The 26989-nt window shown below is 44.6% G+C and overlaps 1 protein-coding gene across 1 annotated transcript in view; it reads right to left on the bottom strand.

Annotated features, from left to right (window-relative positions):
* The window catches only part of alpha-Spec (alpha spectrin), a 174954-nt gene that overhangs the window by 47991 nt on the left and 99974 nt on the right, over window positions 1-26989 (bottom strand). The window contains exons 25-30 of the mRNA XM_075691147.1: window positions 18380-18616; window positions 17391-17572; window positions 11987-12086; window positions 11052-11093; window positions 4560-4708; window positions 2886-3075 (exon numbers count right to left, since the gene is read on the bottom strand). Coding sequence (XP_075547262.1) covers window positions 2886-3075; window positions 4560-4708; window positions 11052-11093; window positions 11987-12086; window positions 17391-17572; window positions 18380-18616 — 900 coding nt within the window. The remainder of the gene's footprint in view (window positions 1-2885; window positions 3076-4559; window positions 4709-11051; window positions 11094-11986; window positions 12087-17390; window positions 17573-18379; window positions 18617-26989) is intronic.

Genomic DNA, 26989 nt, shown 5'->3' on the forward strand with positions numbered 1-26989 from the left:
ATTTGAATTTACGAGGATGCCCTTCGGGGTGGCAGGCGGTCCAGCAACTTTTCAAACCCTAATGGACCGAGTGCTGCAGGGAATCAATCACCACTTTGCTATGGCACTTTTAGATGATGTCCTTGTATACTCAGAGACACTGGAGAACCATGTTGAACATGTAAGGGAAGTGCTACAACGCATTGAAGGTGCTGGCCTTACGATTAATCCAGATAAAGTACAGGTCTGCCGTCAGTCCCTCAAGTTTTTAGGTCACATCATCTCCCCTGGGCAGTGCAGACCAGATGAGGACAAGGTGCGTGCAGTGCTGGATTACCCAAGACCCAGTACAGTTAAGTAGCTGCAAGCCTTCCTGGGACTTGCCGGCTACTATAGAAGCTTCATCCCTCACTTTTCACTGACGGCACATTCACTGACATACCTTTTGAAGAAGAACGAGCCATGGCAGTGGGAGGAGCGCCAAGAACAGGCTTTCACTGCACTCAAGCAGGCCTTAGCTCTGGATGCTGTTATAAGCCTCCCAGATCTAAATTGACCCTTTGTGGTGGAGACAGATGCAAGTGGCATTGGCATTGCAGCTGTGCTACTGCAGGCTGGCCCTGATGGTCTGCAGCCTGTTTCCTTCATTAGCAGAGTCCTTGCAGCAGCCAAGAGCCATTATACTGTCCAGGAGTGGGAATGCCTGGCAGCAGTCTGGGCAGTGGACAAGTTCAGGGCATATCTTGAATTTACGGAGTTTGAGATACACTGTGACCACTCCTCCCTGGCATGGATGTTTAATACCGACCAAGCTTCACCCAGGGTCAAGCGTTGGGTTCTTCGGCTGCAGGGCTTCAACTGCCGAATCAAGCACAGACGAGGGCTGGCAAACATACCCGCTGATGCCTTGAGTAGAGCCCCTCTCCAGTGTGAAGACAACCCAAGTGACAACCTACATGAGACGCTGTTCCCTATTGCTACTCCAGAACCTAAAGGCAAAATTACATTTGATGAAGTAGTTGTGGCCACGGAGGTTGACTCTTCCCTGCTGAGTGACAACACAGCTGGTACAAGAACAGGCTCGTGATGACCGCCTCTTAAAGCTGAAGGCGGTGGTCCATGGGACTCAGCTACCAAGCTCGGACCCTGATCATCGCCACTTTCGCAATCTGGCCGAAACAACGGAACTGCAGCCAAGCGGATTGCTGGTTCAGCAAAGAGGCAACCAGAAGGTAGCGTGGTTACCTAATCACTTGCGGCAGCTGGCACTGAAGGTGGCCCACGACCATCCCACTGCAGGCCATGCTGGATTTTTCAAAACTCTGAGGCGTATTGCTGCACGATTCGTCTGGCTGGGCATGCGAGCAGACATATCAAAGTATGTGCGATGCTGTACTGTCTGTCAGTGCACAAAAGTTCGGCGCAAAAAACCAGAAGGCCTCATGAGCAGTCAGTGGGCAACATCGCCCATGGAAGAGCTCAGTGTTGACATTATTGGGCCCTTGCCATCTACACCTCGGGGCCACAAATACTTGCTGGTAGTTATTGACAAATTTATGAAGTTCCCAGAGCTCTTCCCTCTACGAGCAGCAACAAGTGCAAAAATACTGGAGTGCATAGTGCAAGTCTTCTGCCGCCATGGCACACCTGTGGCCATCACCAGTGACAATGGCAGGCCCTTTGTCAGCACACTATGGCACAACCTCTTGAAACACTGGGGCATCAAAGATCGTCATACAGTGCCTTACCGGCCGGCTGGCCAAAGGGTGGAGCGTCACAATGGCACAATTAAGCCATGTCTACGGGCATACTGCTCCAACCACAAAGACTGGGACTGGCATATACCTGAGATCGCCCTTGCCATGCGTACTGCCGAGAGCGTCGTCACCGGATATACTCCAGCATTGTTGCGTTACGGCCGCGAGTTGCGCACCCCATGGGAACCTGCAAGCGACAAGGAGGACACGGAGCCTCCGAAAGCAACACACCATGCACTTGCTGCAGAACTCCAGCGGTGCCTTGGAGAGGCCCTCCAGTATGCTCGGTCCCATCAGGCAGCTGCTCGGAAGGTGCAGAAATCCTGTTACGACCGTCATCGTCAGCCAACAACCATCAAAGAGGGTGACCTTGTGCTCCTGGATTCACATACCTTGAGTGATGCGGCCAAGGGCGTTTCGGCGAAATTGGCACCACGGCGAAGTGGACCTTATTGTGTAGTCAAACGATTAGGTGACAATGACTGTTTTGAGCGATCCTGCTACAGGACGTCATCGAACTACCGCCCACGCTGATCCAGCTGATGCTCTACAACGAATCATGGCTTCTCCCTACCGGTACAGCTTCACGATTCGAGGGGGGGGGGGGGGGGGGATAGTTGTGACGTGCAAGGGCCGGGGCAAGCGAGCCCAAGACCCACGACGAGGAGCCACGGTTCTCGGAGGCCAAGCGCGGGATCGACAGTAGTTGACTGAGCGGTGAACAGGTGGCGTGAGTGCGGGGAGGACAGCGGTGCGAGTGTGCGGGGAGAGAGTGAAAAGGGATCGGAGTGGGGTTGCGGGTGTTGCGGCGCGGAAGGTTGGCGTTCGGGAAATAAAGCAGTAGTTCGGGACAGCGTGTGGCGTGTCATCGATCGTGACAATACAATTATAACATAACAAGTGAAGCAGCAAAATTCATTGTAATAAATGTATGATTCAGATTCCTTTTTATTACTATGGCTGATACTTAAAAATATTTGTTTCTGTCAGCAACTGGGCCACATATTTGCAGCTGTGACAAGAATGAAAACTGCGAATACCACCATGTGTGAAGATTATGTGTGTAAAGACAAAAAGCTAACACACAGAAGCTTGAGCAATCCTCGAATGTCCCTGAAGTTCTATCCTAAGCAGCGAGCAAAACCTCACCTGTGCACTGATGGCTTTATCAAAATCTTCATGTTTTTTGATCAGGGCTTCCACGTTGTCTCCACCCATATCATCAGATCCCAAGAAGGCTTCACGGCTTGCCATCCAATTCTCAGCTTGCTCACAATCTCGATAAAAGAGCTGGAGATCAAGACACTGATCCACCTTAACTCGCCGTGCAATCCAAGCTCTAAGAAAAAAAAAAATGTACAGAACTTGTCTTTATTCACCTTGACAAGGTTTGGACACAAGACATAACAATGAGCCATTTACTAATACATCAGAACTGTTTAGTAATTTTCTTGCTGCAGTACCATGGCCTTGCTTTTATTAGCAAACTTCAGGTGAAGTGAGAATTAGGACAAAGCAGCCAACAGCAATGCCCAGCAGGTGACAAATAAAAAGATGTCATCAGACGGCTGCACACTGCTTATGTCATGCAATGTACTACACAATTGAAGCCAGCTTGCAAACTAGCACTGTTGCCAAAAAGTTATTCTGTTGGTATAAGTGCACAATAAAAGCAGTCAATTTTTCTGACTCAAGTTACGATGAACATTGAGGAAGCTAATAAGCTGCACCAATTTTACGTGTATGCAAGCTTTATGGCTAGTATCCTTGCCATTACTTTATGACCCATATAAACAATATTTTCTTGTAGAATATATATATATATACATCAATTTTACTTGTATATAAGCTTTATGGTTAGCGTCCTTGCCATTATGTTATGACCGATTTAAACCATATTTTCCAGCAGAATATATATACATATACATATATACATATATATACAGTGAACGTTTTATATTTCGGACTCCCTAGGGACCGTGAAAGTGCCCCCCATAAAATGAATGGATAAGTTTTACTGGCCTCAAGGGCTCAAATCATCAGTCACATCAGAAATAGCTTTAAAGGCCTGCCCGTATGATTATTAGGGGTCTCTGTGCTCGTACTGTGACAAGAGATGGCAGGTGTACATGCGTATAACTGAGGAGCATGATGTTCTGTAATGTAGCCCTTTTCTACTCTTGGTATGCTTTATCTCATTACAGTGCATATGCTTGACCGCGTAACACCACTGTATAGCGGCGAAGCTGACTTTGGTAGCCGGCCCTATGCAACATATAATTTCTTGGACCCTTGCTGTACTTCCTGTACTTTGAAACCACTGGCGAGGATGAAGAAGGCGGAATCAATGTCTTGCTGAGAGCAGCGAATCCTTTCAATGAAAAACACAGCAATGAACAGCTAGGAGCTTGGTAGCAAATGTTGAAGCAGCTGAGCCCAGCATTGCAAAGCGTAAGATAGCCGCAGTGGTTATGGCTGGCTACAGTTGCCAGCGAGTTGGCATGCAAGAGTGCTGCTTCAAGGCTGCGATGTAGTCGAAATGACAGCAGTGCCAACTTCGATTACTGCCGTTCTGGACCTGCAGTTCCTATAAGAAGTCTGAAAAATTGGATGGTGAATGGTTTCAGGGTCCGAAATTTCGGACTTCCTTACACATTGGCTTTACGGGTACGTGGTGGTGCCATGAAGGTGTCTGAATTATCAGGCATGTCCGAAAAATTGGTCATTTACTGTATGTGTGTGTAATCGAGCTCTGTTGTAATTAGATATGCTTTTAACTGACTGCTACAACAAAAGGTAAGCTCATCTGAAGGCACTACTTACTTTTCTAACTCTTTGCGAGCTTCAGTCATCATGTCAAGTTTCTGCTGAATCTCAACACTGGCATAGTGGCCATTCTGAAGCAGTTGTTGCCCAAACATCTCGAAGGCCTGGAATGTTCCAGCACGAGCATCTATTTCGGTGCGGTGCTCCTGCAGAAATATTGTTTCCATCAGATGCTGCAGTAATAGTTTAGTCAGCCAAACAAGAAAAGTCCATGTAACTACACAAACCATACGAAAAGCTATCTTAAAGCTCATTAATGTTTTATAGGGACACATTTGGCAAAAATTAAGTCCAACTAAAGTCATAGTTGGAGATAAGTGTTCCAAAACAACTGTGCCACTGTTGGCCCATAACAGAGCTTCTGTAAATGAAAAGACTAACAAACATGACTCTATCTGCATTTACAAAACATTTGCACTTTTAGATTGTGAAACCGACCCCGGCCGACATAACTCCTGCTGAAACCAGTCATCTGTTCCTATTCGCTTACAGCAAACGTATGTTAACGAGCAGTGTTTCCCAGGTAGTCTGCTTCTGAGCCCATGACTGCTTAGCAGTGAAATAACACTACTTATTCCTGCTTTGGTTTGCAATGCATGTTCACGACACCCCGTAGCACTGACATCACAGAAGGCTCACCTTTAATAATGACTAACATTGGTAGTCCTCGCAAGAATGTTACTTTCGTTTTTAGTTATCAATCGCACTACTTATTCACAAACGGGTTGCAAAACAGACTGAGCTGCCATACCTCATGTCTCGTGCAATTATGCAAAAGATAATTGATTTTACCTCATTTAATTGATTTTAACATTAATTGATGGATCAAACCTGGGTTGGTGTCAAGGGCTCTGAAGCAGACTTTGCATTCAGGCAGAGACTTAGAATGACTTCCAAAAGTGGGGAGATATACGAGTGGACATGCTAATATAAATGACGCTACAAAGCATGAACTTGATCCAGCAATGTATAACAATCCTGTTCAACTTCTGGTGCCCTTATTATATATACAAATTAGTTGTGTCAAATAGCATAAACATAATTTTTTGAATATGTTCAATAAAAATTTCAATTTTTTTTTTAAAGAACAAGAAAGGTTAACAATCAAATGTATTGGCGTCAACATGCAACACAGTTCACTTCCGTTAATTCATCCCTGATGGGACCGATGAAATCAATCGAATTACCCGGCTGGTCGAAATAAACAAGATGCATAAAAAATGTCAACATACCACCAATTCATTTCGCAATATCTGACAGAGTAACACACCTTCGAATCAAACGTGCACTGACGTTCTAGTTGTTCAAAGTAGAAAAATAGCAGAAATTTAGCGTGCACTTTGGTTATTTAGTGAGAAAAATATATGTGTTGCACAATGGTGGCCAGTTTTCTAAATTCAGCTTCACTGCAATACAAAAAACAATTAAAATTAAATTTTGGGGTTTTACGTGCCAAAACAACGATCTGATTATGATCCACGCTGTTGTGAAGGACTCCGGAAATTTGGACACCTAGGGTTCTTTAAGTGCACCTAAATATAAGCACACAGGTGTTTTCGCATTTTGGCACCACCGAAATGTGGCCGCCATGGCCGGGAGTCAATCTCACGACCACGTGCTTAGCAGCCCAACACCACAGCCACTAAGCAACCACAGCGGGTGGTAAAGCGTATGAACACCTCGGAGACTATTTTTGTTTCATATCTGACTGCACAGTGCAGGCAATTTTCAGCCCCCAATGTTCTCGGGGGTAGGAGAAAAGGGGGGGGGGGGATTGGATTGGATTGGAAAAACTTTAATAAAAGTCCTGCAGGACGCACGTCAGCATGCAGTGGGCGTTTCCCCCACTGCGCGCTGGTACATTAGAATCTGGTAAATACTGTAAACAGACATTGTGAGCTACGGTTACTGCTTGAAAAGCTTTCTAGGGCAGGCTGAAAATAGGAGTTTTAAACGGTAGATTATGAGTGTTCAACGCATTTTTTGTACCCTAAGCACTGTCAACATGGATGCTGACGCTATTGAAGTCACTATTTTGGTCGGGCAGTGCGTCTGATGACCCGCCAAGTTTGAATTATATGGCGAAGTCCAATGTTAGGATCGAAATAACAAAAGTTTGGGCCCATATAAATGCATGAGCACTGGCCACAGCCTTCGGTAGGGACTGAAATAACTGAAAAATCGAATTAATGGAAGTGTACTGTATCAGAATTGCATGCTATGTGACATGGTTTTACAGAGATGGACAAGTTCCGATCTTGTAACTTCTTAGCGCAGTAGAAAGCAAATTGCTCTGCACTTGAATGTGAAAGAAAATGCAGTTTGCCAATTATATTGGATTTTTCCACAGAAGGACGAACTGATGCATTTAGCACTGGTCTACAAACACTAGTTGTGGGAGTGTGTTGCCTTCTTTGCAATGGTCTCTTATTTATCATGGACAGCAGAGCAGAGACGAGCACTAAGACCATCAGTGCAGTGCATTCCTGCAATGTGTCAATGTAGAATAGATTATGTGCATGTGGACCATTCATGAAAGATTTACAATACATAGACGGAGACGTGCAATCTGCAACTCATTTTTGCAGCAACTAATTCAGCTTTTAGCAAACAGGAAGTGCAGAGATATTTTTAGGAACACAATCTATGACTTTAGCTGGACTTATTTACTGCGTCTTCCCACAACACCCAATTGGATTACCAACTTGCAGAACCAGAGCAGGGCAATTGGACTGCTATTCCAAGACAGAGGCAGAAAGACAGGTTTTTATGTATACAGTCAAACCCACTTATAACGATAACAGTTTTAACAATATATCGGTTATAGCAATGAGAAGCTGCTGCACCGTCAACTTTTGTATGTTTTCCATGGTGAAATAACCGTCTTACTACAATGCCTCGATGCTGCATTATCGGTTATAGTGATGAAGTCTGGCTGCTGGATGTCCGAGCCGGAAGGTAGTGAAATGTGAAATCCTTGAAAAGAAAAAAAAAAAAAAAAAAAAGAAATTCGAGCTGCTGTAAGATGGGCCGCTGCTCAAGTTTACCACCACCACCACCACCACCACCACCACCACCAACAGCCGCCGCGCGCTCATTTTCCAGCCATCTCCACGCGCCTCTTTCCAATCCCCTTTCCACCCCTCCCAACATGAATGGGCTGCGCCCATAGCTCTACGCCACCCCACCCTCCGAAACACGAATGGACCGCGCCAAGTGCACTGCTCCCAGCTTGCTCACATGTTGCTGACTGGCTCCTCATTCAGCGCAGTTCTGCCAGCAGCTTAATCGCTCGCGTTCGTCGTTTTTGCATCGAAATCGTTCCTGGCCACATTGTTTCTCAGCCTCGTTTGACTTTCCACTGAAACGGAAGATGGCTGATTCGCCCGCTGATCATCGGCAATGCACGACGTTGCCGGTGAAAAGAAAGCACGCTGCTACAGATTTGGAAACTAAGTGCTTCTAACAGATGAGGCGATCGTCACAAATGTGCTTGCGTCAGATAGTGATGACGATGACGGCAGCGATGATGCGGTAGGGCAGGCTGCCTCAATGTTGTCCACACAGGAGGGCCGGCAGACGATTTAGTCCCTCCGAGGTTTCGTTTTCATGAGGAGCCTTCCGCTGCACTACGTGGAGCACCTGGTTGTCTTGGAGAAGGATGAAGGCAATCTTCACGTAAAGCATGCAAGGCTGACGGACGTGGGGTTTTCTCATGCAAGCCAGTGAGAAGTATGTGGCGAGATGCTTGTGGCGATCTTGCCTCAGCATTTCTTCTGGATTTCTCAAGCTGACAGGCTGTTGCGGCAGCCTTCTCGCAATTTTTTAAGGCCCCTTTTAAGGCCACCAAAGCGATGCCTTAGCGGTGCTCATATATCGCTTGCCACCCGTGACCCCTCCTTGCAGTTGTTATAGCAGTGCCATTCTTTAATGCTGACAGCCACGGCTTGTTACATGCAATCGGAGCACCCAGGAAGCGGTTAAACGAGTGAACACAATCAGCAGCCAGATGGAAGGTGGTGAGGAGGGGCACCGCCATTATGGTTTTCTCGCAACAGCTCTGCCATCCCCCATTTTGATTTTTTCATGCAACCCGGTTAAACAATTATAGGTTATAACAATGGAATTTTCGTGGCACTTGAGTATTGTTATAAGTGGGTTCAACTGTATAAGATAAACATTAGGCAAGTCTAGGTCTCGAACAGGAAAGCTATAGCTTGCCTTGCAAAGGTCAATAAAGCTATTCAAACAAAATCCAACTTCAAAAGGGCCCATAAAATGTTTTTCAACATAAAAAGAAAAATATTTGACAACTTGAAGAAACAATAAAAATAGGTGCCAAAAAAAGTTAACACTTCCAAGTTAATTTGCACAAAGAAAAATAAAGAAAGGTGTAATACTCGGTGCTAATGTCTACAAATAGCAAAGGAAGGAAATGCTTATGCCCCTGTTTAATCTTGACTAATAAACTAATGAACAGCACTGCCACTGCCACACATTATTGCATTAGGCATTGTGGACACATCAAATTCAAAGCACAACTTATGCAATATCCAGACATAAAAGTTAATGTCACAAGGAAAGCATGTTACAAAATACACCTTCTGAAGGATTCCTGTGCTTCAAATGTTCGACACCAACCATAAAAAGGTCTGCAGTGTGAGCACCATTTTTCCAAAGAGGACGCCACATAAAAAAACATCTAAAAAAAAATGAGAATGTAGACTTTCTACTTCAAGTCAGCAGGTACACTTGTACTGCAACATATGGAAGCATTATGCCAATGGTATGTCAAGAACTATGTTATATTTATGATGTGAAAAACCATATTTAACATACAAAGCTGAAGGATTGCCATGGCTATAAAAAAAAACAGTTTAAAAAGATACTTATGAAGCCAGACTGTGACCTTGTGCAGCTTGTTAATTTACACACAATGTTGTAAAGAAATAAAAAGTTAAAAACTTTTAGGATATTTGTGAAGAACAAACAAAAATGCACAATTAAAGTCCTTCAAAAGGTGCATTTAGAGACAAGCACCCTGAGGTGTCTCATGGTGGTTTTGACAGCATAAAATGCAGTGCAAAATGGCACAACTCCAGTCATGCTGTGCAGACTCGAAGGGCTGTGAACACTGCCAGCAGTGCAGATGTGGTACAAAGCCAGACAACAAACATGCCACTCTGGTTAAAATGTTAACAGACAATAAAAGCAGCAGCAGAAACAGAAACATTAACAGATAATGTCTTACACCTATGAAGTATGTTACACAAGTACACAATTAAAAACAGTGCTGCAAAAAATGTTGCAGTGTTCTTACTTCAGAAGCTACAAACAAAAGTTCATGCAAATCTGATGCATAGAACACCTAGCTTGGTAGCATTGTTCCTGAGCATGGCACGTTAATACAAAACACAAACATCCCTTTCGAGAGTAACCCCCGTATTCACAAACAGCCTTAACTCTTAGCTCAAATTTCTATGTAGGACAGCACTGCACCAGGACTAAAGTAGACACTGCATAAAAACGACATTCCCAGGCAATTCTAATTATGAAGTTATCTGAGAAACATCCCTCCACTACAGTGCCTTCCAGTAGCTTCAGACAGTGCATGGTCACTAAATTCAGCAATTGCCACAACACATTACTGAAGCACAGTGGCAACTTCAGTTGAAAAACAGCTCTGCTGTCTACATTCTGAAATGTGGAGCATCAAGTTGGCACAATATTTAAGAATATGAGGGTGAGGTATCTGAAGCACTTGCTCTATTAAACTGGCTACTCAAGCATTCAGCCAATACTACTAGCAGCTTACAGCTTTTGTAACAAATTGGGTGCACCGAAGCAAAAAGACAAAAATATGACCTACACAAATGTTACAGCACATTGTACTAGATTAGCTCTATTTTGCAGATGGTGGGAATCATTCAATAATAGAATGACTCATTAGCTTTTCTTCCACACAGCAATACCTCACACTACAAATTAGTGCTAAGAAAAACAAGGCTAGGAAATGTAACATGACCATGCTTTTTCCAAAGCAAGATCAACAATACACAAAAATCTCCACAGAAAGGTATCGCTTCTGCAGCTGATGACGTGGTGCTCAGCAGATTTCCAGTTGGGCCGGCCAGTTTTCATGCAGCACATGACCGCAAGTTCAGCGCAGCAGAGAACACAACTTGAGCCAAGAGTAGTAAGTAAAGCACACGACGGCCGCACACACAGTAATAAAGGAAAGCTGACACACACACACACACACACACACACATTAGGAATAAACAAAGAAAGGAACTCTGGGGAACAAAAGCCACAGCGGAGAGACAAATTTAGCACAGCCTTTTATAGGAAAAGCAATGGGACAGCCCATCCTGCAGAGAGCACGACATTGAACTTAAGTACAAGAGGGTAAGTAAGCACATCGAAAAGGCACTCCTTGTAAAAAATTTCACCCTCTGCGGAGAATGCTGAAGAGAGCAGTAGATGTACCTGAGGTATGCCATACCGGGCGTCTATTTCAGAGCGGTACGTCTGTCATGAGAGAGAAAATGACGTGACGAATACGAAAAAAAAGAGAATAAAGGAATGTGACAAAAAAGAAAGAACAGTAAGGCTACAGGAACGTCGCTGTGGGACATGAACCAACAAAAGCACTGAACACCTCCCAAGTCCTGCAAACAAGAGCAATCAACAAACAAAGCAGCACAGTTTTGCATAGAAATGCGACACTGATAACAGAAAACTAATTAATCATAGATTAGTACTACAAATTTTAAAAATTCCCGTAAACTGCATACAAACGAAAATAGCTCTTTATGACCATTGCACACGTCTTTTGTGTCACAACCAGAACTTGAAGAATCGGCCAAGTATTGCTAAATCATAAGCAAAGAAGAAAGGTCACACTATTTCCCACAAGATTCTAAGTGACAGCATCTGTGGTCAGAGCAGATGCTTTCAATAAGAATCTTCTGGCTATGTCTATGAAACCTGTTATTAAATAAGTATGCTTGCAGGCAGTTGGCAGGTAACCTAAATAGCCCAAGGGGCATTCAGCGCAACAGTATTTTGTACAAGCAAGGAAGCATCAATATTAAGATGACAATTCCTTGCAGGCTTTTGCAGGAGTTCGAAAGATCTTCCCATGACTTTTTCATGGCAGTTACACAAATATTGTGCAGAAATCTTACTGACATGAGTGCTATAAATGCTACTTCACTGAGGAGGAAAGGAAAAAAAAAGCTGAACTCCATCACACATGCATGCTGAAGAACAGCTCACCTTGATACAACGTAACAGTCCACGAAAGGAATAAATACTGAATGAAATCAAGGCAATTAATTAACCTACAGGTTCCTTAGATGGCATGTCTTAGCAAAAAATTCCTACAGCACTCTCTTAGAGGTGGCAAATACAAAACTCACCAGATGTCGTTCCAAGAGCGCTTCAGCACCAGTCACATCATTTGCCAACTCATCAGAGGACACTAAAGCCATCATGCTGTTGATCCATGATGTCAGGTCTCTGCAAATGTAAAGCCCAAACATATAAGCTATAACTGCTTTTGTGCAGAGGCACATCATCATCATCTGAGTTAAAGTCGCAGTTTGACAATGGCAGAAATCGCTCAATTGTTTCGTCACTGTTCAGTTTGGCACACGACGGCACTGCGCTGCTGACGTCTGCAAAGTCTTCAAATGTAACGGTGGCAGGTATCCGCACACCGCAGCCTAGCAGGTCATCAATGATGTCCGCATTTGAGCTCATTGTGGTAGGCAGCAGTTCAGGCTCTTCAGTTGTGTAGTCTGATTGTGAGAGTACAGTCGCCGACTGATTTTTCGGACTCCAAAAATTCGGACATGCTCAATTATTCGGTCTGCTTCGCGGCACCACCATTCTCCCCATAGACCATAATGTAAAACAATGCCGAAAGTTTGGACGCCTTGCAACCTCTCGTCCGATTTTTCAGACACTCCTTGAGCCAACTATCGAGAGCACCACGCACTGACTGACCGGTGCACGGTTCGACTTGCTGAACGCCATTTTTGTTTTGAATGGAGCCTTCCTGCTACCCCACGAAGTGGCACTACTGCAAACCCCCACTCGTCATCATCGTTTCTGTCTGGTTTGTAGCTACAGCAGTTCCGGCCTCAGCTTAGTAAGCCATGTCAAGACAATCCAGCAGCCGATTTGTCTCTTTCTTTGTGCACGATGCTGCAAGTAGGCCACGTTTTTCGTTTGTGCGACTGGTGTTGGCGTGACAGCGTGGTGATGTTTGCTTTGTGTGCTGTGTCGAGGTTGCGGTGATGCAACGCAGCATACGGAAACATCGCGTCAAGTGTCTAATGGCGCCGACAGTGCCCGCGCAGACTGCGCTGGGGAATGCCGGCAAGCGGGTGCCGGGAGGCCTAGGATTTGTCGCCTTCCAATGAGCTCCCTACTGATGCCGAAAATGTTCTGCCGAGACCTGGGCAGTGGCTGCTTTGCGATTCCGGGCACCATCTCATTTGACAGTTTCACAGGTGCTGATACTGCTGCACTGACATGCGCAGAACTCGACGACGGCGAAATCATTCGTCAGGTTTCTGCTGCGCCGCCGGACAATGACTTCGAGTCGGAAGATGACGCACCATGTGCTACGCTGCCGTCGCATGCGGTGCGTGTACAAGCAGCGACTGCTTTCAGCTGCCTATAGTGACCGTACGACCCTCTCCGAGATTCAGGCTTATCTGATTGCGCGTAAACGGAACATAGTGCAACGGCGCATTCACAATTTCTTCAAGCCTACTGCCGAGCCTGAATAAGTACGTGGAAATAAAGGATTTCTTTTTTTTTTTAATCTGCCTTTTCCGGACACCTGTTTATTCGGACATTTCTGCAGTCCCCGTGAGGGACGAATAAACGGTCGGCGACTGTACTTGGTGCCATTTGAAGTGCACTGCCAATAACTTCATGAGAAAGATTTCTTGGAGCTAGCAGAGCACTGTCTAGAATGCATACTAAACAAACAATCACAGAATGGCGGAACGCTGTCGGGAAGGCAGATTCAACAAACAAGAGCGGGCCACGTGCGGTGGTGCCAGAATTGGTGATAGCGATGTTTATGCGAGCTCAGATTTCAGGCAAAGCCTCCAAGATTGGCATTTCCAATTAAATCTCTGAGGTGCAGTGCTGTGACCAACGCCCCCCCTATGGCCTTATGGATTACCATAAAGCATCTAATCTCCGAGGCCATACTTGATGTCTCGTCAAGGTTGCCAGAGGAGATAATGGAGGTAGAGTTGGCGTATGCTACAGCCATGGACAGAGCCCGGATACCTGAATATAGAGCTGGCGGCTGTCCGAAATACGGGCCATCTTTATACAGTAAGCCTATGGGGCCATTGGCAGTGCCGCGAAGCTGTCAGAATTACAGAGCATGTCCGAATTATCGGTGTCTGATTTATTGGTCGGCGACTGCACTTGCATGTACCCATTGAGTATGTCAAGTATGTGCAGCTTCGTAACTTAATCATCTTAGTACCACAATGACCGAACGTAAAGCACATGACATATTCACTTGAATATTGCGAGCGTCAAGTAGAAACGTGCGCGATCAATGCGGAGCATCTCAACTATTCTCGTCGTTTCATCATGACGCTGGTATTGTGCAGTCCCCTTCTAATGCTACGCCATATAACTATATATTGGTTATAATGATGAGGTGACTTCAGAGCATCAACTTATGCATTAGGGCTATGAGAAAAAAAAAATACATATACAGTAAAACCTCGTTAAACCGTACCCGCTTAAACAGTAGTTTCGTTTTAAAAGTAGTAAAGTCAAATCCCCGACTCAGCGGCCATTGTACATAATGTGTTTCGTATCCGCATAAACCGTACCAGCTTACTGCGTACGCATCGGTTAAAACGTAGCGTTTGAACTTTTCGTCGCGCAAACACGGCGCTGCGCCGTCTCCATCGGGCGGCCCGGCAGAACAACACTCCTCAGAGATCGGAACAACGGCCTCCAAGCGCCCTGTGCGTTTGCGCGTGAAGCCACATCAACATCATTTCGACGCGGTGCCAGAGAGCGTTATGGCGTCGTGCAAGCGAGGACTCGCGTTGTTCCGAAGCTTGGATAAAAAAGACGCCGGGTGCTCAGCATAGAAGAAAAATTAGACATCGTCCGTGCTATCGAACGTGACACGAAGAAGTCGGCGCTGACACGCAACAGGGATCTGCTGTTGACTACAGTGTGTGGCATTTGGAATGCGAATAAGTTGCTCGGCAGCGCTGCTGCGACCGCGAAGATATGTCGGCTACGAGGTTCGACTTTTCGCCATCGTTGCCTCTGTTGTTGCCGAAGTGTCGACTAGCGACAGTGACGAGGACGACACGGAAAGCGATAGCACGGGTGATTCAGGCCCAACAGTGGCATAAGCTGCGCGTTGCGTCAGCCTCATGAATGCAATCGTCGCGACGACAATAGGGGCGCGATAACGTAACTCTATTCCAAATGAAAATTATTCCAAACTCCGGCACCCGTAATGAAAAAGGCGCCCCCGGGACTTCTGCAGCACTACTGCGCACGTGCACGGTGAATACGTAACGCCAACGAGGAATCTGCCATGCGAGTGTTTGCCGAGAAGAGGGGGCTGGCTGAAAAGCTGGCACGCAGCTTCAGTAAGTTTGAGGCCGCTGTCGTCGGCGTGCTAGGCCGCCGCGGCATCAAACGAAAATAACGCTTTTGTCGCGCGAAGTGAATAAATACTGCATATTTTTTCCCCTTTCATCGCACTTTCTCTGAGTTCTGTTTTCGACAGGTAAGTGGGCGATCTCATGCTATTCGGTTAAACAGTACTACCGTTTAGTACGTACCTTTCCCGAGCTCCGGCCAACTACGGTTTAACGAGGTTTGACTGTATAGTGATATGTTATTCACCGCATATCGGATATAACAATCGAAATTCTGCCTTTTGGGCAGTGTTTTCCATGCAGAACAATCGTGAAATTTGTGTTGCTAAGTTCCCCTTAACTGAGACGGGGTGAAAAGTTTGCCTACGCGAGTTCGTATCTGCCGCCATTACCGTGCCGTGCTTCTCGCCAGAGCGCTGATTGCGAAAGCCAGAGAGCATCGCAAGTTGGCGCAGCGTGCCACAAGATGGCGCCAGCTACTTTGCGTCTGCGTCGTTGGTAAGCATCCAGAGCCATGGTCCAGAGAGAAAAAAAGGAAGAAAAAGTGAGAAGCGAACTGTGCCTGCCCTCCTTTTTTACAATCTCCCTCTCTTCCTCAGCGAGAGTGGAAATGCACCACAGAAGCAGCGGTAGGTGCGCCGACAAAGGGCATAGCTGTGTCGCTTGAGCCGAAGCTGCAAAGTTTGCAAGACTCAAAGTACGAGCTCGTGCAGTAGATGATATTGACAATTCTAAAAACCACGAGATGTCGGCTATGAGGCCACTATTCCTGCATGTCCCGGCACCCACAGTATATTGTGCTGGATTGTCTGTGGTTGTGTTGTGCGATGTGTTACGCCGCCTGTCGTCTTGAGGAGTACATGGAGTGCGTGGTGGCTTGTTCTACCATTCAGGAAATGCCAGCACGCATCTTGAGAATCAGAATGGTTAGAGATTTGCCGGCTCTGAAGCCCTCTGCCGCTGCTAGAGCAACAGGCAGCTCCTCAGCTTGTCATGGTGCTTTGGCTTATTGAGCCGCTTGTGATTTCGCAATGGTTTGCGTTGATGACCGTGGTCACTATGCATCCTTGTTTAGGATCTTGGGTGGCTGTGTTTTTGTACACTACGTCATTTTTGGATGTAATCTGCACGTGCTGCCCGCCTGCCTTCGTGCAAGTTCGGGCCCATGCTTTTCGGTATCGGGTTCACTCTGAGCTGCCTGCGGTTTTCATCCTGTATGTTAGCTCTTACTGCCACTGTCTTAATTTGTTCAGTATAGCCAAGGAGTTTGAGAACTGCTCGGCCCATTGGTGTTTGCAGGAGTGTTTCTTTTTGTGCCTGGAGCTGAGTTTTCAGGGGGCTTACGCTGCCATGGAGTTGAGCGCCATCTGGTGGGGCTGCAAGGAACCGAGCGCTGCTTTGAGATTGGTAGAAACGTGCCGCACCGCACTATGATTGGTAGAAAATGTTTGCTCATGGTCAACACCTGAACAGCACTGCCGCCGCCGGATTTTCTGCGCCACAGGGTATCGTTTTAAAATTCATCTGAAGTATACAATGCGAAGTACCTGCAGGTACCTGTACAGCCTGCCAAGTACAAGTCCATTCTGACTTTGCAGTTAGGCCTCGTAGGCAGACGCACGTCGTGCTGCACCAGTTGTAGTAGCTATTAGAGCAACTGACAAAGTTTCATTAATTACCTTGCAATTACTATGTTAAAGGCCCATACTTATACAGCAGTTGGAGCCTGCCTTCTTTTTATCTCATTCCATTTCTCTGGATTCTTGTGCTATAGTAACTGTACTTTAAGACATGAAAACAAGGTTTAATGAAATTCACTTAGGGAGGGCAAGCTAGCTTATTTTTCTTGTTTCCTTTTCGCCAGGTCTGCCGACGAGCTGCTTGAATGTCTTCGCTAAAAGAGGATAAGTTATATATGAAGAAAATTTTATACCAAAATAGCTGAAAGGGGGCTAAATTAGTAATATCCTATGAAATGAAACAACAAAATTCATACTCATTTTGTTTACACAGAAACGCTGCAAAAAACTAAAGTTTTCAGTCAAAAGTCAGACCAAGGAAGAACTGATGGACACAAGCTAGCAGTGCCATAAAACTTTATGGAGAAAGCATAATGCAGTCCAGGGTATGTCAGAATGATGAGCTACTGTACCTGTAGTCTGCAAGAAACCGTTGGAGGTCGTAGGAGTCGAGCAGCTTCTCCTTGCGTGCCTTGGCCTTGGCAGTCAGCCTGGTCCACTCCTGAATGATCTCCTGCTTCTTGGTAATCATGGCTTCCGTAGACTCTGGATGTGTGTTCACCAAGCGTGCTGCTGTGTCATCCAATTGGTGAATCTACAAGAAACAGAAGAAAGCAGTACAGCTGTAATTTCCGAAAGCTACACACCCATGGGTTCTTACTTCCCCAATGAATTCCCCAAATTCACAATTTTACAACAGAAGTATAGAACTGTTGCTATGTGGAAAAGATGGCTCCAAGCTTTAAGATTTTGTGCCTGCACTTCCTGGTGGTGCCATCAAACCTGTCGCTTTACTGCCCACAAATGTTACTAGTTTTATGCGATACGAATTTTTAACCAGACACCACCGGCTGTAAGGCACTCCTTTGCAAGCTGGCATACGGAGACACCATGATTTTGAGTGTTGAGCGATTGCAAAGCAAAAACAGGCAACAATACTGCTGTGACATAGGGCTCTGATCCATTTGAATTTCTGCAGGCGGTTGTGGAGGCTAAGCACATGTGAGTGTGAGGATAAGTGTTCAGTGAGACTTAAAAAAAAGAAATACGAGATAAACTGCCTGTGTGAGAGCATGTTTCTAAGGGCTGCAACTCTTAGATTCTCACCTGCTGACTGCATGTGGTCTAAGCTTGTTTATGGCCATTTAAAATGAATGCAGTTTCATTTTATCGAGTGAGATCACTAAAATGGCATCTAACAGCCAACATACACAAAAAACTTCTTGCATTGCAAGCAAAACAGTAGTCTTGTCCTCTTGTGTAGACAGCAATGGAAGCTGTACAAGACTAACAAAAAAACAGAACATTTTGTGCTTTCATTAACAGCCCTGAACAAGACTAGCGAATTGTTACAGCTGCACTGCACGAACTCGTGTGGAAACGGGAAGGCTCAGTAACTCACTCTGTCTCCCAGAGCAGTCAAGTCGCGCTCGAGGCCCTCATGCTTGCGCTGCAGGGTCTGGACACTGCGAAGATCATTGCCACAGTCGTCTGCAAGCAAGGCCTCATCCTTTTCTTGGATCCAGTCCTTTGTCTCATCCACATCACGGTGAAAGCGCTGTACTTCATGGGCAGAGCCAAGTTGCTGAGCACGCTCCTGTGTCACCTCCTGCAGGTGCTGCCACTTCTGGTTCAGGTCCTGAAATGACAAGCTTGCCATTAGCACAAGCTCTCATATTAAGAACAGGCTCTCGAAGCACTAAGAGCCTGCCTCTCCACCTTAGACAGCTGCTGGTCAAAGTGTTGTGGCTCAAAATTCATAACTGAAGAAAGCAAGGGGTGTTCAGCTCATGATGACCTCTTGCAGTCAAGGCAGGCATTCAGCCAGAAGGCTACATCTACGCCAACCCCAAACAGAGATAGCAAAGATAGCATTGGGATATGTAACAGGAGACTTTAGTGCTAGTAAGGCTACCTTTGCAGTATGCTGTTATTTTCGCATTTTTGTTTTTGTGTGTTCATCTACCATTATCTAAACACAACTGAAATTTCATAGCACATAGAGCAATGCAACCCAGAGGAAAGATGACAACAGCCTTTTTGTTCTTCTTGAACAGACACAATACAACACAATAATTGTGATACCCATCTCTGAAAGAGGATTACCTCAATTTGTGTCTGAATCTTCACAGCAGCTTCTGTCTGGCCCAGGGTCATAAGCTTATTGGCAATGTTGTTCATCTCTCCCAACCGCACCTCATTGCCTTTGAGGTCAGACATGAAGTCGTCAAACTTCTTCTGCAGAACCTCTACCTGTTCAAGATCTTCACCAACTTCTTGAACTTGGGCAACTTGCTCCTGCATTCAAACAATGACCATTTTCATCAAGACAACTTCCGAAACACAGTGGAAGTTACAATCCTTAATAATATAATATTTGGAGTTTTACGTGCCAAAACCACTTTCTGATTATGAGGCACGCCGTAGTGGAGGACTCCGGAAATGTTGACCACCTGGGGTTCTTTAACGTGCACCTAAATCTAAGCACACGGGTGTTTTCGCATTTCGCCCCCATCGAAATGCGGCCGCCACGGCCGGGATTCGATCCCGCGACCTCGTGCTCAGCAGCCCAACACCATAGCCACTGAGCAACCACGGCGGGTGCTACAATCCTTAGGTTCAAACAGAATTTTCAAATCTGGTTTATCAGTCTGGAGTAGACAACATATATATACAGTCTACGCTCGTTACAATGGACCCGCATACAAGAGACTGGGATATAACGGACCATATTTCAACCTTAGTTTGCTCTACCTATTTTATTTTGCCTATTTACCTACCTATTTTTAGTTTACAACAAAGTTTGATTTCAATAGACCGTGCTACAATGAACTATCGGCTACAGTGGACAAAATTATCAACAATTTTTGTAAAAATCAGGCGTATAAAACGGACTTTCGCTGTGTCAACATATGCTGAACTGACTTGCGAGGGTCAGCCGACGATCGCGGCTCAATATCGCACATGCGCGAGGGAGGGAGGGAGGAAGGGAGGTGGGGCAGAAGCGCGTAGTCTTTTGTGCTCGAGGCACGGGAGGAGGCGAGGGTCAAGAGAGGCAGGGGTTCTACTCCGGCGGCTGCTGCTTACGGCACAGCCGCGTGGGCGCCATATCTTAAAAGCAATCTGCGATGTAGAAAAAGTGTGCCCAGTGTCAGTTGCTTCGTATGCGCTGTGCTTTCAACATTTAGCTTGCGCTGAAGCAAAAGAGAGCACAAAGGTCAATTCGCTCACTGTTGCTACTGCGCTTCCTCACTCAAACGTTTTGACAACTTTCCGCGGTCATCGAGTGAGATGTTTTCATCATGTTTACCTGTGCGTGTGTGACACCGTGGTTGTTAAATTAGTAGGCGAATGTTTGCAACTTTCTACGGCTGATAAAACTACTATCCTTACTTTGCATTGCTGTCTACTAATTTGCTATCGCAATTGATGCTTCAACTCACGAGTGAAACTGCGACTTCTTTTGTTTTTTTTTTTTTTAAATTTGGATGTTCGTCACACACTCTTTGCAATAACGTAGTTACACATTGTGACCAAAGCTTTGGAAGTGAGGAGTTTCGGATGTTACGGACTTTGGATAAAACGGACTTGTTTTGTTGGATTATCACGGTTCGTTGTAACCAGAGTCAACTGTGTGTATGTGTGTACAGACAGACAGACAGACAGACACACACACACACAACTGTCTCTTCAGGGCAAGTTATTGGAGTAAACGGTTCGGTACCACGCTTTGCCAAATGTCACAAAAACAACACTTCACACTTTTTGAATTGGGACAAGAAGAGTACAAGAATAGAGCAACAAGTATACTAACCTATAATGAGCACACAACAAAGTTTAAGACAGCATTCTGAAATGTCACATTCAGACTTCTCTCCAGGCCTAATTTGCTATGCTACAGAACCATTCGTATTGGAAGTCAGAACTGTAGTGCCTATGCCAGTCGAGGTGGTTCCCATCAAAGGGGAATCTCTAACATTTTCACATTTTGCTCTTGGAAGTCGATCAACTATAGAATAATTAAAGCTAGAAAAACGTGTTTATACCAGTACAGTCAACTGTCATTAATTCGACCTTTATGGGACAGACAATTGATTCAATTAACCCCTTCAGTCACGGCGTACACGTTTGTGGACGCCACTTTTGCCATTACTGTGCAGTGGTTGCAAGGAATAGACAACGAACATTGAGCTTTGAGTAAATTGAAAATTCTGCTTTCCTAAAGTACACTCATTTCACTACTAAGTGAATTTTATTGCTTCAGACGACCGCTTTGGTGAAGGCACTAGCGTGTTTGACAGGACATTTGAAATGTGGCGTTTTGGTAGCATGTGCGAAACTTTTTCCGTTGCTGCAAAGGTTCCACCCAATAATTAACCTGTGCTTGTAATTCAAGCGGGTGATTCATTATTTTGAATGAAGAAACATAGCATGACTGACTGTACAATAAATGAATAATTGCTATGTAATTATGATAGCTGTCTATAAAATGCAGAGTTATTCTCTTCCCACCTTGAGTTGCTTTCTCCAGCACATTGGCATAAAATTACGTAAATTTAACACATTTATTGACAGTAGAACATAACTTGTGACTGAAAAGGTTATCCAGTGAATTGAATTAAATAGAAAGCAAAACAAAAAAAACATACCCAGACACATTATTGCTAATTTCACTATTTACCCAATTCTGAAAAGGCCCTGAATCCAATATGCACCCATTTTTTATGCGTTCACTGTAAATTACTAACATAGAAATGGCATTAGAGATCCTAATGAGAATGTAGAGATGAAATGAGAGCTCCTAGACGAAGAGTATAATGCCCACCCCATTTTTTTTAACAAGAAAAATCAAGAATGCCCTTAATTTCGAAAAAAAAAAAAAAAAACTGCAAAGCTTACATTCACAAAATCGAAATTTACACCTAATGTCCATCATCGTCACCCTCTGACGGCATTTTACCACTGAATATGGATCACATGTCATCATCTGTACCATCCACTGTGCACTTGATAATCCACGTTTATTGAATGACTCCACAATAATTGCAAATGAAATCGTGGATTATGCCTACACTAACAATTTCGCTGGCCTGCCCTGCAATGCATGCAATTCAATGTAATGTCCAAAACATGTGATATGACTGTTTCCACTGGCTTATCCCATAAACTAAGCATCTTTTGGATTACTAAATTAAATTATGGGGTTTTACATGCCAAAACCATTTTCTGATTATGAGGTACGCCAAAGTGGGGGACTCTGGAAATTTCGACCACCTGGGGTTCTTTAAAGGGACACTAAAGGTTACCAGAAAGTCAAGTTAAAGTGATAAAGCAATGCTCTAGAACGTCTAAGGCGTCAATATAATCGCAAACACAGCTTTAGTAACTGAGGAATTGAGGTAAATGCATGACACATTTGAGACCCCCCAGTGACATTCCGGTACTAGCCCAATGACGAAAGCACTCCTCATCATAAATTATGTCACTAGTACTCAACTACTCGTATTAAAAAGATAATTTCATTATATTATAAGATGGAAGAAAATGCTACTTGTCTACATCTATTCGATTCTAAGAAAAAATAACATTTTGACGTTACCCTTGAATAGTATGGGTGATCGAAAGGTTTCGTTTTCACTCGACTCTGCGCGCTCGACTTTGCGCCGCGCGCGCTTTGGAGTTTCAGTTGTTTCTTTATCGCGTCGTGTTGTGGTGGTCCTGCTGGCTCGCGAAACTTGCATTTGGAACAAGCAGCGAGAATGCTACGTCCATGTGGTGTCCTGGGATGCGCGAACGGTCCGCAGAACTTGGCCAAGGGCAGTTGCAGCGGCAAATCCAATGTTACTTATCACTGTGTGCCAACGACTGAACCTCTCCATTCGAAGTGGTTACCGTATTTACACGATTGTAAGTCGACCCCTTTTTCTAAAATTTGAGTCTGAAGTTGGGGGGTCGACTTACAATCGAAACCAAAACATGGCCCCGCCAAAAAAAGCGATACCAACTGGAGCTACAACGTAGTTACAATATTATGTTTGCTCTATGGCCCTACCCGTATCTTTTCGCTATCCCGCGTGTTTGTTCGCTTTTCGGAAGGGCTTTTTAACATTTTTGAGAGTCTCACAGTGCATGCAACACTCATGGGGGAGTGTCGATAGTTGATGGAAGCGCCGCTGTTCTCATTTGCGGCGGCACCCTCAGAACGGCGGTGCTTGCGAGGAGTATCGGTAGTTCATGGAAGAGCAGACACCGCTCGCGAGTTTCTCTTTCTCTGTTTAAAGGCATTGGTATTGGTTTGACGCGTTCCACTCGACTGCCGGCTACGTGCTACTTCTATGCTTCCATAGTCGTCATGAGTGCTCCAGGCCCACTAATCGTTCGGCACTTGTTCACAGCAGCGTTCAAGAGGGCTGCCATCCTTTACGCCGAAGAAACAAATCACTGCGCAGCGGGCCGCAATTTCGATGTTTCTAAACGGGTGGTGCGAGAGTGGCGACTGCAGCGAAGCGAAATTTTCACCTGTGTGACGGCAAGTGAGAAATTTCCCACGTGCCGAAGTATGGACGCTTTCTGGAGCTGTAGGCTAAGCTTGCGGCGTACGTCGCTGAAATGCGTGATCGGTTTCTGCCAGTGAAGTGCGACGTGATCATGAAATAAGCCCGGACCTCCGCCTTAATTTTAAGGTTCTGCTCCGCCGTGAGTACAACGAGTGGCTGGCGGCAGAAGACTGCGAAATTACGCCAACCGGACCTGTGAAAAGAGCCTCCCTGATGGCTGCGTGTGGTTGGGTGCATTTGGCGTGGGCTGCTGTTCTGCAAGATGTCCTGGTGCGGTCGTTTGCCAAATTTGAAATTTCGCTGGACCACGACGCGCTGTGGGACCGCAGCAGCGATGACGATGGCAGCACTAGTGAAGACGAGTGGTCCAGTGACCATGTCAGCTACTAATAAATTTTCGCTATCGAATGCACCCTCGGGTATGCTCTCTTTTTTTTTTTTCCGGTCAAGCGATATGGGGGGTTGACTTACATTCGAGTCGACTTACAATCGTGTAAATACGGTAAGTGCCGTGCCTCTGCCACAGCGCGCTGACAAAGAGCCGAGAAATCACGTAGTGTGCTCGCTGCACTTTCCTCCAGAGGATTACGAGTTCAACGCCGACTTACTGAAGTCGCGTGAAGTGCCTTTCGAAGCAGGCCGTATTCGTAGTAGCACGCAACGACGCCAGCAGCGCGAGCCCTCAACAGCAGGTCACGTTCATCAGTGCTTAAATCGCTGAACTCGAGCCCAGCGTCGCGAGCTAATGTATCGTTGTCAGGGTCATCCATTGCAACGAGCGTCGAAGTTGGCGTCATAAAATAAAGAACCAGCTTATCGTCGTGCGCTTTCCCTTCCGCTAGCCACCACAGTTCCGCTTTCGCGCTACTGTCGGCTCTGTCTTGGCTCTGTTTCTGGCCGTGCGTTTGCATTTTGTGCAGAAAAGCCGTAGCGCCGTCTGCGGGAGGCGTTTTACTCACCGACGGCGCAACGTCACTATGAGACCATGACGTCAATACTCCTCGATCGGAGGGCGGGTGATTTGAACTGCGCTAGAGGTACGCGGACGCTTCAGAACGCATTTTCTCTTAAAGTAAGTATCTTCTTCGCACGAAACAAGCGTTTCGAGGCTTCTGGGATTGTATTCCATGTTAACTTAATATTAACCTTTAGTGTCCCTTTAACATGCACCTAAATCTAATAAGTACATGGATGTTTTCGCATTTCACCCCCACTAAAATTGAGCTGCTGTGGCCAGGATTCGATAAGGCGAACTCCTTGTGCTTAGTAGCCCAACACCATAGCCACTAAGCAACCACAGCGGGTTTTTTGACTAGTAGCTTTTGCTATCAAAGAGAAAAGGTGGTGCATAATTGTTGCCATTCTACATGAGAACTTGTTCTATTGCCACCTTTTCATAGCAATGGGAATGGCGCTGTCTCTGATGGTAGGCTGTTGCAAATGCAGTTTTGGCTTCATATCCCACCGCACCACACAGGGAAGCAGTACTGGACAAATTTTCTTGGAAGAAAGATTTGCATTAGTATCTGGTAAATACGGTAATCATTCATTGCGAGCTGCCATTTTCGCATGAAAACCTTCCCAGGGCCGACCGAAAACAGGTGTTTTCAGCAGAAGAAAATGTGCCTTCCAGTGCATTTACTGTGCCCTAGCACCGCTATGATAGACACTGCAGATATTATGGTCACCATTTGAATCACATGCATCTGCGACAACCAGTAAAGTTTGAATTAACCAGTAAAGCCAATTTCACAATAGAAAAAACAAATGGCCAGCTGGGATATTTGATGGGGATTAAATTAATAGAGAAATTAAATTTGAAGGATTTGGATAAGTTACTGTTTACTTTATTAAGAAAAGACTAAAGACTAAAGAAAAGACTATTAAGACTAAAGAAACATTTAGTCACATAACTGCAAAGTACCGAACTTTTGAAAGTGTCTGTGAAGTTAATTTTGTGAATGTGAATAATTTTCTCTTTTTGTTTGCAAAACAAGCTGGTGATAAAATTTCCATGATACTCCCTAAGAACCAAGATGTGCCAACAAATGCCTATGTTTCTTCAACTGCTTATGCTAGTGCAGGTGGCAAAGCTATGTTAATGCCTAAAGTATACAGCAATGATTGTACAAAACAATAGCTTTTTTATTTTTTTTTCTAGCCCCTTTCTGTCACTAAGTTATTCAATCCACATTAAGTCTGTGACAACAGAGGCAACAACATATATGGCATCACAATGCAGGTCACTTATGTGGAACTGGCATCCTGCAAAAGAAAACAGCCAGAAATATCTGCAGCTTAGAGATAAAATCAGATGTTATCTCTGCACTAAGCCTGTAAAAAAATACCTTGTCCTTGATCCACTGGGCAAGCTCAGCAGCCTCTCGCACCAGCTGGTAGGCACGCAAGGATTCAGCCAACTTGTCAACACGACTGCGACCCAGGGCCATCAGGTTGCCATACTGCGCTTCAATCTGTGCTTGGCGTGCACCGATGCTGTTGCCTTCTGCCAAGTGCTGTTGGCTTGCCGACAAGCCAGCCTCGACCTTCTTCACATAGGCTGCTGGCACAAAGCCCTGCCGGTCATTCACCTCCACCTTCCACCAGTCCTGCACATAAACAAGTCACTCCACATTCATTATCTGCACTCAATTTAGCAGGAAGGCATGTGCTGGCTTTTTACAATTGTGCATTGGCACACATTTTACAACTGTAAGCATCACAAAATACAGCTGCCAAATATAGTTATGGTCCATAAGATGTGAAATGATATGAAGGAACGACAGGATCGAAATAGTGTATGCACTGAACGTTAACATGCATGCATCAAATAATGTAAATAAGCTTTTTTTACCAGACAAACTGTCCACAAACTATATTTCACTTTGTTAAGAAATCAGAAAATATTTGGTACCTCATCACCGAAGGTCATTTTTCTTTAATAATCAAATTTATATTTTTAAAAATTGACTATTCAAGCACTCCTAATATATCAATGATATAAAAAAATTTCATGAGTAGACAGCAGCTGCGTTTTCTGCGAAGCAGTTGTAGTACATGGCGTCGGCAATTCGGCATATGGCCCGACTTGTGTGTGATCCACACCCCACACCTTTACAGGAGTGAAATATGACATTTACCACCAACTGATACATATTATATATACTATATATATAGTAATATATATATATATCTATATATATATTATATATATATATATATATATTTATTATATATATAAATATATATATATATACTAATATATATATATATATATATATATATATATATATATATATATATATATATATATACTATATATATATATATATATTATATATATATATATATAATATATATATAAATATATATATATATATATATATATAATAGTATATATATTACTATATATATATATATATATATATATTATAGATATATATACTATATATAAT

The sequence above is a fragment of the Dermacentor variabilis genome, chromosome 1 (assembly GCF_050947875.1).
Source record: "Dermacentor variabilis isolate Ectoservices chromosome 1, ASM5094787v1, whole genome shotgun sequence".
In the NCBI taxonomy this organism is placed as follows: Eukaryota; Metazoa; Arthropoda; class Arachnida; order Ixodida; family Ixodidae; genus Dermacentor; species Dermacentor variabilis.